General features: G+C 53.0%; 1 protein-coding gene across 1 annotated transcript in view; it reads left to right on the top strand.

Moving 5' to 3' along the window:
- The first annotated feature begins 1465 nt into the window (after positions 1 to 1465).
- Positions 1466 to 13285, top strand: part of ELL (elongation factor for RNA polymerase II) — a 78072-nt gene continuing 66252 nt past the window's right edge. The window contains exon 1 of the mRNA XM_047849946.1: positions 1466 to 1617. Coding sequence (XP_047705902.1) covers positions 1483 to 1617 — 135 coding nt within the window. The 5' untranslated portion in view covers positions 1466 to 1482. The remainder of the gene's footprint in view (positions 1618 to 13285) is intronic.

The following is a 13285-nucleotide window of genomic DNA, read 5'->3' as shown; positions in this document are numbered from 1 at the left end:
TATTTTAATTTGGGGGGGCACCTGGGTGGCTCAGTTGGTTAAGCATCTGACTCAATTCTGGCTCAGGTCATGATCTCATGGTTCATGGGTTCCAGCCCTGTGTCCTGCTTCGCGCTGGATGTGGAACCTGCTTAGGATTCCCTCTCTCCCCCTCTTTCTGCTCCTCCTCCCCTCAAAAAATTAATTGAAATATTTTATTTATTTTTAAATGTTTTTTTTGTTTTTGTTTTTGTTGTTTTTTTTTTTTTTTTGAGAGAGAGATCACGAGCCGGGAAGGTCCAGAGAGAGAGGGGAACAGAGGACCGGAAGCAGTTTCTGTGATGAACCGCACACTTCATGGGCTGAGCCAGCCAGGTGCCTGGTGTACGGGTTTTCTTTAGAGACGATGAAAATTTCCCCAGATGAGATAATTGTGGCTGCACAGCATTGTGAATGTATTAAACGCCACTGAATAGCACACTTTAAATGGGTTAATCTTATGATATATAAAATTTTTTTTATGTTAACCTTTTTTAATGTTTATTTTTGAGAGAGAGAGAGACAGTGTGAGCAGGAGAGGGGCAGAGAGAGAAGCAGACTCCAGGCTCTGAGCTGTCAGCACAGAGACCGGTGCGGAGCTGGAACTTACGAACCTTGAGATCATGACGTGAGCCAAAGTCCAAGCAAGGCTTAACCTACTGAGACATCCAGGTGCCCCCATAAAGTGTTTTCTTAAAATGGGAAAGCTGCACAACCACCATATTTCAGGAACCTTGGGGATGTAGAATTTTATTCTAATAAAAGTCTACTTTTATCATGAGCAAAATTTCCTGCTTCCCCATCACCCCCAATTCCCTAACAGCCCGGGCCAGGGAATCCCATCTACTTACCTTAAGGGAAGCCCCACTAGCCCAACCCAGCGTCCAACGCGCGCTCGGTTTGCATAGTCACGCCCATTCACCGGGCCAATAGCCAGCCCCGCCCCCCACGTGTTTTGCACCGGCCCCGCCCCCTTCACGCACAGGCTACCGCTCTCAACAGAAACCAAAGGCGGTAGGTTTGGTGCGACTTCATAAATAATGCATCACGTCAGCGGCCAGTGAGGCGTGGCTTCGGCCGGCCTGGCTGAGTCAGGGCCATGAATAATGTATATTGAGGCGGGGCCTGGAGGGGTGCGCGTGTCGGGGCGGAGTCCGGGCACGGAAGTGACCCTCTCCGGGGCCTTGAGAGGTGGGGCCATCCACACTTCATGAATATACAGCACCTGGGGCGGTGACTGTGAGCTTCGCCAGGCCCACAGGGGGCGCGACCAGCTGCGTTCATGAATAATGCAGCAGTCGGCCGGCCGTGCAGAGGCTACTGTGGGCCTCGCTAGATCCAGAGGGGGTGTGGCCAGCCGCGTCTCATGAATAATGCAGCGCGTCAGCGGGCGGCGGGGCGGGGCGTGGCCGGCGCTCTGGCGCTGGAACCGGGAAGGGGGGGCGGGGGAGCGATGGTCGCAAGATGGCGGCGCTGAAGGAGGATCGGAGCTACGGGCTGTCCTGCGGGCGGGTGAGCGACGGCAGCAAGGTGTCTGTGTTCCACGTGAAGCTTACCGACAGTGCCCTGAGGGCCTTCGAGAGCTACCGCTCCAGCCAGGTGAGCGGCGTGGAGCCCGGCGCGGCCGTCGGAGAAGTCGAAGCGCAGGCCGGCCTCACGCGCCCCTCGCGGAGGCGTCCTGGCCTGGGGGCGCGGGGTCCGGCGTCCCGGGTGCTGTTCTCGGGTCCCTGGGCCGACAGGTCGCGGGGTGGGCACCTGTCCAGCTTGGAGCGCGGGGAACTGCGTTCCTTTACGGCGCTGGGAGGTGACACTGGCGGGCGGCCCGAGGCGGCCGAGGGACCCGGAGCTCGCGCGTCTGGTCCGGGGGTGGGGGTGGGCGACTAAGTCGGCACCCGGAGGCTCCAGAGCCTTTCCCGGCTCACCCAGCACCTGGGCAGGAACTGAGCTGTTCACCTGGCCGGAGGACAGGGTGGAGGGGAAGCTTGGGGCTTCTCCGTCTGGGTGCCAGGCAGGGTGGATCAGTGGGGCACCGCTGTCGGGGCACCTGTGGAGATCCTGTTCCGTTTGTGTGGGGAAGCTGTGTTTTCATTGGGAGGGCCGGCTTTGACACCAATGGAGCCCTTGGAATTGGGCTCACTGTTGGTTCTTGGGAAGGGGCGTTTGGGCAGAAACTGACAGCTTGTTTCCAACTCCCTTACTCCTCGCAGGTGACCCTGCCTTACTGGACATTTTTAGAGAGTGGGAATGTTTTGGGGGGAAGAAGGTGTGTATGTGGGGGGTCGCTGGCATGGTGCCTTTCCCAGGCTGGGAGCCCTTTGTGGGCACCTAGCTGCTGACTCTCAAACTTCTCAGGGGCTGATTTGGGCCCATCTGGGGAAGTTAGAGGCGTTTCACTTCTGCCACCTGGCTCAGTGTGCGTGGGTTGGGGGGAGGCTGCAGTGCACCTTCTTTCAGGCCCGATTTGGGGGCACATCTGGGACCCTGATCAGAAACTTGCTTCTTCCCATTTCTGTTTGCGTCATGGCGCCCTCCGTCTGTGTTGGGACAGAAGTTGCAGGTGCCCGGAGTGGTCAGGACCTGAGGAGAAGAAGTGGCTTGGGAGCCCTTTTCCTTGTTGCCTGGAAAGTGGGGACTTTGCAGTCATAAAGTGGCTGGGGAGGGGTCTGGTGTCCGGCTCGTGGAGGCCCTGCTCCATGTGTGCATGTGTGTGTGTGTGTGTGTTTGTGTATACTGGGAATGGGGGGGGCCGAGGGCGGGTGAGGAGAGAGACTAACTAGGAAGGAATGTGGCTTTCTTCCTGCCCCAGACTTGTTCAGCACCATTAGCTAAGCCGGGAATTTCTTCCCCTGTTAACGTTCCCACCACTTTCCTGGTGCCCACCCTTCCCGTGCTTCTTCCCACTTTTTTTTTTTTTTTTTTTTGGGCAGTTTCCTTCCTGTCCTGGTGTCACAGTTTCCCATTCACAGAAGAGGTCTCTTTTTTTTAGAAGAGCGAGTTCTCCCCTTGTCAAAAGGATTCCTCAAGATGAGGCTAAGCTGCCCTTGCAGGTGAGGAGGAGGTGGTGGGGACACTGTGTCCAGCTTAAGTCTCCTTTCCTTGTGGCATTCCAGTCTGGAGTCTTTTTCCCTAGGCAGTTCTGACTTGTCCTGCAGGAAGGCGGGCTTTCCTCGAAACAGCTGGGGGAGAGCTCATGAGTCATGTAAATAAGGTGAACTTGGTACCTGGTCACTTAAGAGCCCCGCCTTCCCTGCCATGCTGCCCTTGCTTGATCTAGTTGTCCGGAAGGTCTGCCTATGTGTCCACCTCATGCTGTCATACTGCTATTTTTAATTTAGGGTGTTGGTTACATCCCCTAAGCAAGCTGGATCTTCCTCATGTGAGGGTGAAGGTAACTACAGACTCCAGCTCATCCCCCTCGAAGCACAGCTTCGAAGCACACTGTGTATGACAGTGTTGATCAGCCAGGAGGGGCTCCCTCAAAGAACTTCTCCAAGCCAGTTGGGGCATCTAGGCCAGCTGGACTAAACTTTGAGGGTGACCCAAATTTGAGTTTTTCTCGGAAGCTGCCTGATAATTTAAGTTACTTGGCAATTTCATATTTAATATTACTTGTTGGGCATTGTAGAGGATTGAGCTAAAATCAGGGCGGCTTGGGTGCTTTTGGGTGGTGGGCATGGGGACGGTGACTTGAAGAACTGGTCTGTGCGACCGGAGAAGTGTAGGGGTTACTAACAAAACCTCTTATGTGCAGTTGTCAATAGTGTCTGGAGTTTTCTATTCTGTAGCACTGTGGTTATTATATGGTTTGTCAATAGCAACTTGTGGAGAGGGTTTTTATTTTTACTTTTAATTGCAAAGAGACTTTCACAGACTCAGATGTGGCAGGGGACTGGAGAGGAAGTTACTGCGAAATTTTCTCTGTGGCCGAAGAGAGCCTGTAATCCTAGCTGTTGGAGGAGCCTGAGTATAGAAGTCCCCCATGGTTTCTCTCTCCAGAGGGGTGTGGAGTGTGAGCTGCCTTTGTGTAGACCTAGTGGCCAGTCTGGAATGTAGCAGAAGGTAATATACACAGCTGCCACCGTCTAGACTTAGGCTTCGTGAAGCTTCTTCTTGAATATAAAAACTCGAGTGAGTCCCGAGGCAGCTATGCCTGTAGATCTCCCATTTCACTGTGGGCTACTTCTGGGAGAGAAGAGGGCGGAGGTACAGATCCATCCTTCCAAGATAGCATCATGCACCTGCTTAGAGAAGTGTTCCCTGGCCACTCTGAGGAAGTGACCCTCCTTGGGGCACCTGCCTCAACCACCTGGGTATTTCTGTTGCTGGGTGACCTTCTCTCCTGGTTTATAAGCTCCTTGGTGGAGAGGAGCATATTGTCGTTAAGGAAAAATTGAGGACCCAGGGAGGGGCTCAAGATGCCTGAAGATTGTGGTCTATCTGAGTTTGAATCTTGGTTCTACCTGCTTGAGGCCTTGGGCTAGTGAGTGACCCCTCCCAGTCAAAATTCCTCCCCTTTGGGGCTATAAGGATTCCGGTGCCTGATCCTCTCCCAGCTCTGGATCCTTCTTGTCCTCAGGACTGTGCATATTCCAGTATCTGACCCTTCCCAGCTCTGACTCTCTTCTTGCAGGGTTGCAAGGTCCTACTGCCCGACCCTTTTTTGAGCTCTGGATTCTTCTTCTCTTAGCTGGGAGGTTCCTAGTGTCTGGCCATGTCTGAGCTCTAGATCTTTCTCCTCAAGACTGTGAGGGTCCCAGTACCCAACCCCTCCCAGTTCCAGATCCTTCTGTCAGGGCTGTGAGGGTCCCAGTGCCCTGCCCTCTCTCAGCTCTGGCTCCTTCTTCTCTTAAGGCTGTGAGGATTCTGTTGACATGTGTGTGGCCATCAGTGCAGCCCTAACACCCCCAACCTCCCTCCTCCCTGTTCTCAGCACTTGGTACTTGTACCCAGAGCTGGTTCCCACCTGGAGGTTTGAATAGACTTTGTGGGAGGCAGGGAGCCTGGTTCCTGCATCCACCCAAATCTGATCGAGCAGCTGGTTTGCACAGGGCTACTGCTCAGGTGCTGTATGTTCAGAAGTGACCGAGATGGGCCTCTAGTGTCATGAGCTGACATTCTGGAGGCAGGGAGGCATATAATAATGAACAAGACAGCACAGAAATGGGCACAAAGAACTTGACAGCCGCCAGCAGCAGGAAGGAAATAAAACGGGATGATGTGATGCTGTGGGGTGGTGTAAAAGGGTGCTGATTGAGAGAGGTGCTTCGAGGTGATGCCAGGGCTGAGGTCTCTGGGTGAGGGATCCTGTGTAGGGAGGGCTGGGGGTTCCAGGCATGCTGCCTTCAAGCCTTGAGACACAAGAGACTGGGGAGGGTGTTGGGGCATGGAGGACAGCTGCCAGGGCTCTGTCCTGGGGAAGGGTGTGTGGGGAGAGGACATGCAGGAGGCCTGCCGCAAATACTCCATGACTGTTCTAGAGCTGTGCTGGGGGCTGCTCGCCTGCTGCTAAGGGGGCGGCTGTGTGGATGTCAGCTCGGGCACTGGTGGCAGGAGGAGCCTTAATTTAGCCTCTGTTCCCCTCCCACAGCGAGGCCCCGGGAAGTAAGCTTGTCTCCCCTTTCTGGGGGTGCCCACCTAGCCCTAAGCAGGAGAGCTTCTTGCCAGCTCTGTCTGCTTTTCAGACCAGCCGTCTTCAGAAATAGCTGGTGCTGCCCCTCTTGGCTATGGGCCAGGCCCCTCTAAGTCCTTTGTCCAGGCTCCTGTCATCTTCTTGACAACCTTGGCTGGAAGGCTAGCTGATTGTTCCCACTATGCCTTTGAGGGCAGTTGGCACCCAGAGGGTCATCGGCCACCTGCCCAAGATCACTTGGATTGTCCTCTGGCCCAGGCTGCCTCTTGAGTTGGGAGGGAGTTTGAGCCACTGGGATGCAACTATGAAAGGGGATCCCACCACGGTCTCCAGTTCTAGTTAAATGCCAGCGCTCTGGACTCCTGCAAGCACGGGTGACATGAATGGCCATGCAAATTCCTGAGGTTGTCACTGTGACTGTACTGTGCCCCCTGCCCTGAGAAAGCCTAAAGATGGTGACAACCAACACCTGTGGCTCACCGGCCACACGCCAGCGCTGGCCCGAGCTGCACACGTTACTTTATCTCACCCCCATCTGTCAGGCCTGTGGCGGGGAGTGGTTCCCACTTGTCAGGTGAGGAAATGGGAAGAGACTCTGGGAGGTCAAGTCACCGGAAGGAATTTCCCAACTGGGATGGGGCTGAGAACCAGCTTGGGATGGCTCCAAGCTCTGCCCCCTCTGAAGGGAGGTGGCCTGGCAGGCCGGGCCAGGTGGATGGGGCCGGCCTGTTGGTGTCCAGAGCACCGCTTCCTGTCTCCTGCCCTCTGGCTGTAGGGGTTCAGTACTTGTGTATTTCAAAGTACGCTCTTGATAGTTGTGGGTGGGGTGAATCCTTCCTAGAAGGCTCTTGTCTCATAGGTGCTGTGACAGGATGTGTGAATGACCCAGGGTGTGGGGGCAAGGGATAGAAGTTTCTGCGGGCGGCCAGTGAGATTGTGGGGAGGGGCCGGGCCCCGCCTCGGCCACTGTGACCCTTGACTAGGCTTCTGGCTTGTGCGCTGTTCCTGCCACCACCACCACGGTGACTGTGGTGATTGTGTGTAAACAGCAGGCTGCTTGGCAGAAACCCACCCTTTGTTGACTCATCGCAAGGCCAGAGTTCATCACCCTTGAAGTAGTTTTGACATCATAGCCAGATTGTGACATCTCTGGAGTATCTTTGACAATAACACTGCTTCCCCTGTTCCGAGTAACTGGTTCTGGAGCAGACACTGGTTTCAGGAAGTCTCCTTCTCATGTGGCAGCAGCCCTGCCTGATGCAGCCTGGCCAGGCCCAGGCTGCCAATCCATGCCTGTGGGGTTTGGCCTCCTTTGAGTCCTTCATTTTCAGGGCCTTGCTCCCCTGCCCCTGTCTTTATGAGTTTCTCTTGGGTCTGTGACGAGCACAACCTGGAGTTGTGTGAGATCTTACCTCCGGTGATATGTGGCCGCCCCTCAGTCAACCAAGTGCCCAAAGGGATGCTTTTGAGAACAGTCCCCCCAAGTGACCTCTGACCTGTAGGTGCAGTGAGTGACAGACAACTATAGTACGTAGTTGTTTTGTCACTTTACTTTTTAACAAAAAAGCTGGTGTCCAAATTAACCATCCAGCGAGAGACCTCCTGTCCCCACACCAAGTGGCTGCATTGGAGTCTGATGCTAATTATATTCTCTGGTCTCGGTCCCTCCCTGGCCATTGTGATGCAGCTCTTTCTTGGCTGAGTCACCAGGTCAGGGCATGTTGGTGACTCCCTGCAGTCCTTCTGGAGGGGAGGGGGCCTCTCATGTTTGTCAAGTTCATGGGGTCATGGAACTCCTATTTAAAAGTAACACGTGTTGAGGGACGCCTGGATGGCTCAGTTGGTTGAGCGGCCGACTTCGACGCAAGTCATGATCTCGAGGTTTGTGAGTTCAAGCCCCATACTGAGCTCGCTGCTGTCAGTGCAGAGCCCGCTTTGGATCCTCTGACCCCTTCTCTCTCTCGGCCCCCCTTTCTCCCCTGCTCACACGTGTGCCCTCTCTTTGTCTCTCTTTCAAAAATAAATACAACATAAAAAAAAAAAGTAACACAAGTTGAAAAGTTCACTATAAAAGGAGTATAGCTCAGCATAGAAAACTTGCAAAATATCTGAACGGAGCGACTTCCTGTTCCCATGGGCCAAGGCCATCTCTGTTGTTGACACCTTGGTGCCTTCCTCTGTCTCGCGTCTGGGCACCTCATCATCATAGTGATGTCCTCTTAAGATATTAGATCTTGTTTCTTCCCGACACTATATTAGCTGTGTTATTCAACGTGGCTGTAGGCTTTACTTTTTAGTGACTGCATCTCCCTTGCTGCGTGCACCCTAACGGATCAGTATTCCTCGGGTACCGTGTTTGGGGCACCACACCGATCCTGGGGATTCCTGTGTGCTGGGAGCCCTGTCTGCTGTCCCCTGCTGAGGGCTGTGCAGAAGTGCTGAAGTGCAGTGAGGGGCACCCCTGGTGCGCCTGCACAGCAGAGTGGAGCCTGAGGCTGCGTGTGGCTGAGCGGTACAACTTTTGCATGTTGAAATCGAGGCTTGGGAGAGATGTGGTCTGGGCTGTGGGAGTGGATGGTCAGGGACGGCAGGGCTAGAGGCGAGAGGCCGGGGAAGGAATGGAGGTTCTAAGGGCCTGAGCCGGGGTGGCACAGGGGAATGGGCAACAGGACAGATGTGGGAAGTATTTGGGCAGCCAGCCGTGGCTAGCTGGGGAGGTGGACGTTTCTAACGTTTCCCGATTTCTGCCGCGTGGCAGAAACATCGTCATGCGCTCAGCTTTATTGTCTTGCCTGTGCTGGGTTTGTGAGAGTCAGGTTATGTGTGGCTTGAAAAGATGTTGACGGTCGCCTCTGGAGTGATTCTGGGCCGGAGGAAGGATAAGGGTGGCTGATCCGAGGGCTGCTGCAGGTCTGTGGTGGGTGCATATCATTGTCATTAACGTCGAGGGCTAAGGTGGCAGATGCATATACGCTGCCCTGTTGGTGTTGGCTGCAGAGCCTACATCTTTCTGGGTTGCTTTTAAAGAGAGAACAAGGAGCTATTGTGCTTTGTTTGTTTTTTTAATGTTTATTTATTAGAGAGAGAGAGAGAATGAGCAGGGGAGGGTCAGAGAGAGAGGGAGACCGAGGATTCAAAGTGGAGTCTGCACTGACAGCAGAGAGCCCAATGCAGGGCTTGAACTCACCAACTGTGAGATGGTGACCTGAGCTGAAGTTGGATGCTTAACCGATTGAGCCACGCAGGTGCCCCTGGGTTGCCGCTTTTGTACCCGGATGTGGATGTCACGTGATTTTTAAAAAATGTCCTGCGTGTGATTGGAAGGTGTGGAAGGTGTTTTGAACTGATGTGGCAGCTCTGGAAGCCAGCAGCCTTTTTTTTGCGTTTTTTTTTTTTTTGGTCCCAGTTCTTGGATTATGTTCTTTGCTCAGGGGTAGCTGCATGCCAGGTTTCCCTTATTGTGCTGGTGTTGACCAGTTTCTGGAGAGTGGGTGCTCTGGATACTGGGGGAGCCAAGGCTGGATGGAGGACAGGTGATGCTGTCTAAAGCATAGAGAAAGTTGGCTCAAGGGCCTCGTGCCCACTTTTCACTTCCCAGCATTCTCAAATGTGCTGTGGAACAGGTAGCCTTGGATTACCCCGTCTTTGAGGAGTTAATGAACTGCCCTGACTGGGGGCTGTGGTTAATCTACTGGGCCTTTGGGTTGTTTCGAGTGTTCTCACTGTTCCTCAGACGGGGAAAATGAGGCTCAACTCGGGGACACCTTCCTTGAATGTGTGCCCTTCCAGCTAACTCTGCTCCTACCTCAGGCTGTCAGTGGGTGTCAGCGCCTCACTGTTTGCCTTGCTGTCCCCGTGTCCATCTTAGACATGTAGGGAAGGTATCTTAATAAGAAGGTGCCTCCCCCCAAGGATGCTGAGGAGCGGGAGTTGGGGTCAGGTGGACTGGCTCTAGCTAGCTCCTGTTAACAGCCTGGGAATCCAGGCTTCCTCTTGAGCCTCAGTTTCCCTGGGTTGAAGCGTCACCTGAGATAGTAGTGAGCAGCTGGGTCAGATGGTCCTGTCATTCCATTGTGTCCAGTCCATTCCGCCCCCCTGTGTATATGCATGTGTCAGTGTACCACAAATGACCTGAGAATGTGAGGCCTTTAAGAATTTAAAATATCCACTCGTTTGTCTCTATCGTTAAGGGTTTCTTTTTTAAATAAGGAAATGACTTTCCCCAGATTTTTTAGCAGTTTTCCTGCCACGGAGCCGACCCCACTGTATTGAGGGAGCTGGGCCCCTCTGCGTGTCCCTCTTCTCCATCCCGCCTTGGGCAGCTTCAGCAGGTGGTGATGGTGGAGCGGGCAGTGGGCAGGGGCCGCACAGCAGAGGAGAGGCATGAGGTGCTGGCTGAGCTTCCGGAGAGACTTCCGACCAGGCTCAAGGGTGCCTGCTGAGCCCACCAGGCTGGCGGCTTCTGCCAACAGAGTATGAGGAGTCGGGCCCAGAGCTCTGGGTGCGGTGGTCCCATCTTTGCCTTCAGGTTGCATGCCGGCTCATGGCTGTTGGGGAGTGACATGAGGGCAGTCTCAAGGGGCCAAGCCCCCTCTCCCCAGGAGAATGCCGTTCCCCAGGGATGGGAGGTGCGGCCCTGTTTCCTCCATCATCCAGTCTGGGCAAGTGGAGCCCCAGTGTGTAAAGGCCGAATAACAAGGGGCTTCCCCTTACTTTTCCCTGTGCCCCTAGACCTCTTTCTGATGGGGGGACCGGCCCGCCACAACCCTCACTTGGACATGGGCATGTGGCTTTGATGTTCTTTTTATCAGACTGACTTGGGATCTGCTGGTGGGCCGAGGCAGGCCAGGTGCCATTCTGGGCTCGGGGGCTTCGTGGTGGGCAGGCTAGCCAGGCATGCCCCGAGGCCCTCACATCTCTATGGGGGAGGCCCACTGAGAGCATGGTAGTGGTGCCCATGGGCGATGACTACTGGGAGGGAGAAACACAGCGGGCTGTGGGCAGGAGGTGCCGTGGGAAGTGGAGCAGTTGGAACCATACGGGAAGAGGCTGAGATTGCTGAAGTCTGCGTGAGATCTAAGAGGTTGGCCACAGGAGGGAGGCTGGGGTGATGGGGCAGCTGGAGGGTGTGGAGGTAAGGGATGCCCCGGCAGGAAGTTGGGGTTAATTTCATCATCTAGCCGACTAAGCAGTTGTGACTACAGTGGCCTGTGTGGGTGTAGACGAGCTCCAGCCCCTGTCTAGGGTCAGTGTGGGGGGGCTGACTCCACGCTGATTTCACTCCACTCTGTGGACAAGCGTTTTCTCTGGGGGATTCCATCCTGTGACAGGCCATGGTCAAGGGAGGCCTTGGGAGTGCTCCAACCAATCAGCGAGAGTCTTTATCTGGGACCTCTTGGAGCCTTTTAAAAAGAAATTGTGGTGAGGGGTACCTGGGTGGTTCAGTCAGTTGAGCATCTGATCTTGGCTCAGGTCATCATCTCGTGATTCGTGAGTTCAAGCCCCACATCGGGCTCACTGCTGTCAGTGCAGAGCCAGCTTGGGATCTTCTGTCCCCTTCTCTCTGCCCCTCCCCTGCTTGTGCTCTCTCAAAAATAAGTAAATGTTTTTTAAAAGTTGTGGTGAGATGCACATAACATAAAATTACCATCTTAACCATTTTTTTTCCCTTTTTAACCATTTTTGAGTGTACAGATTAGTGATATCAAGTGTGTGTGCAGCCATCATCACCATCCAGCTCCAGAACTTTCCCATCTTTCCAAATTGAAACTCTGTCCCCATTAAAAACTAATTCCCCTCCCTTAGCCCCTGGCACCCACCGTTCTAGTTTCTGTCTCTATGAATTTGATAACTTTTGTGATCTCATTTAAGTGAGATCATATGGCATTTGTCCTTTTAGATTTTTTTTTAAAGTTTGTTTGTTTATGTAAGTAAGTAATCTTTGCACCCAACATGGGGCTTGAACTCATGACCCCAAGATCAAGAGTTGCATGCTCTTGCAACTGAGCCAGCTGGACGCCCTGGTATGTGTCCTTTTATGACTCATTTCTTTCATGGTGTTCAAGGTTCATTCATGTTGTAGCCTGTGCCAGTTTCCTTCCCTTTTAAGGCTGAATAATATTCCATCGTATGGATATACCACATTTTGTTTATCCAGTTGTCTGTTGATGGATACTGGGTTGTTTATACCTCTTGGCTGCTGTAAATAGTGCTGCTGTGAACATTGGTGTACAAACATCTGTTTGAGGCTCTGCTTCCCCCCCCCTTTTTCCTCCCAGTTTTATTGAGATATAATTGACCTCTGGTGCTATATACGATTAAGGTGTACAGAATAGTAACGTGACTGACCCATATCGTGAGATGATGACCACAGCAAATTGAGTTCACATTTCTCATCTCATATGGATACAAAAAAAAAAAAAGAGTTGTTTCTTATGATAAGAAATCTTAAGATCTACTCTCCTAGCAACTTCTCTGTATATCATAACAGCACTGTTAGCTGTAGTCCCCATGTCATAGATTACATCTCTAGTGCTCATTTATTTTATAACTGGAAGTTTGCACCTTCTGACCCCCCTTCCTCCAGTTTTTCTCCCCCCACTCCCTGCCTCTGGTGACCACAAGTCTGATCTCTTTTTGTGGGTTTGTCTTTTTTCTTTTCTTTTTTAGGATCCCACATATAAATGAGATCTTACAGTATTTGTCTTTCTCTGATTTATTTCACTTGTTCCTGTTTTTAGTTCTTTTGAGTATATATCCAGAAGTTGAGTTGCTGGATCATATGGTAATTCTATGTTTAACTTTTTGAAAAACTGCCAAGCTGTTTTCCACAGCGACTGCACTATTTCACATTCCCACCAGCAGTGTATAAGAGTTCCAATTTCTTCAGCCAACCATCCTCACCAACACTTGGTATTTTCTGGATTGTGTGTGTGTGTGTGTGTGTGTGTGTGTTTGTTTGTTTTGATAGTAGCTATACTGATGGGTCTCCAACGAGAGTTTGGGTCTATGGGGCTTCTGACGGCTGCTGGACCACTGATGGGCTCAGGAGTCCCCTTATCTCAGGTGACAGAGAAAACCTGACCCCAGGGAATTGGGTCATGTTGGCTCTCACACTTGAGGTGGGCTTGGGCTAGCTTCGGGTCCTGCCTGAGGATCTTGATCAGGGTCACCTGGGTGTAGATGGCAGCGAGGCCAAGGAAACTGTCACCACCTCCCAGCCCTCCCAGTGGCACGACTTCTGTGTTCCGGTCCCCAAACCAAACAGAGGCCCTGAGGGACATTGGCAAGGTTGGGCTCCACCCTGTGGCACCTGAGGCTGCCGGGCCCTTCCCTGGCCATGAGCTCAGATGGGGCAGAATCTCTCCTTTGGTGAATTTAGTTCTTTCAGTTCCACATTGAATCAAAAAGTGACTTGTGGAAAATGGGCTTTCTTCCAGGTAGGAAATGGCCTGGAGGCCCCTCGGGTTGGGTGTTCCCTGGCCTCTGGGGGGTGGTGGACAGGTAGGGGACTATGCTGCTGCCTTTGCTCCTGCCTTTGGCTTGGCCTCAGGGCTGGGGCCTGTGCCAGTAGTGCTTAAGGAGGAGCGGTGTTTTCTCTGACCCTGTGGGCAGATGCAGTCCACTTGCCTCAGGGCT

The sequence above is a fragment of the Prionailurus viverrinus genome, chromosome A2, assembly GCF_022837055.1.
Source record: "Prionailurus viverrinus isolate Anna chromosome A2, UM_Priviv_1.0, whole genome shotgun sequence".
Lineage (NCBI taxonomy): Eukaryota > Metazoa > Chordata > Mammalia > Carnivora > Felidae > Prionailurus > Prionailurus viverrinus.
This window is presented reverse-complemented; position numbering and strand designations above follow the sequence as displayed.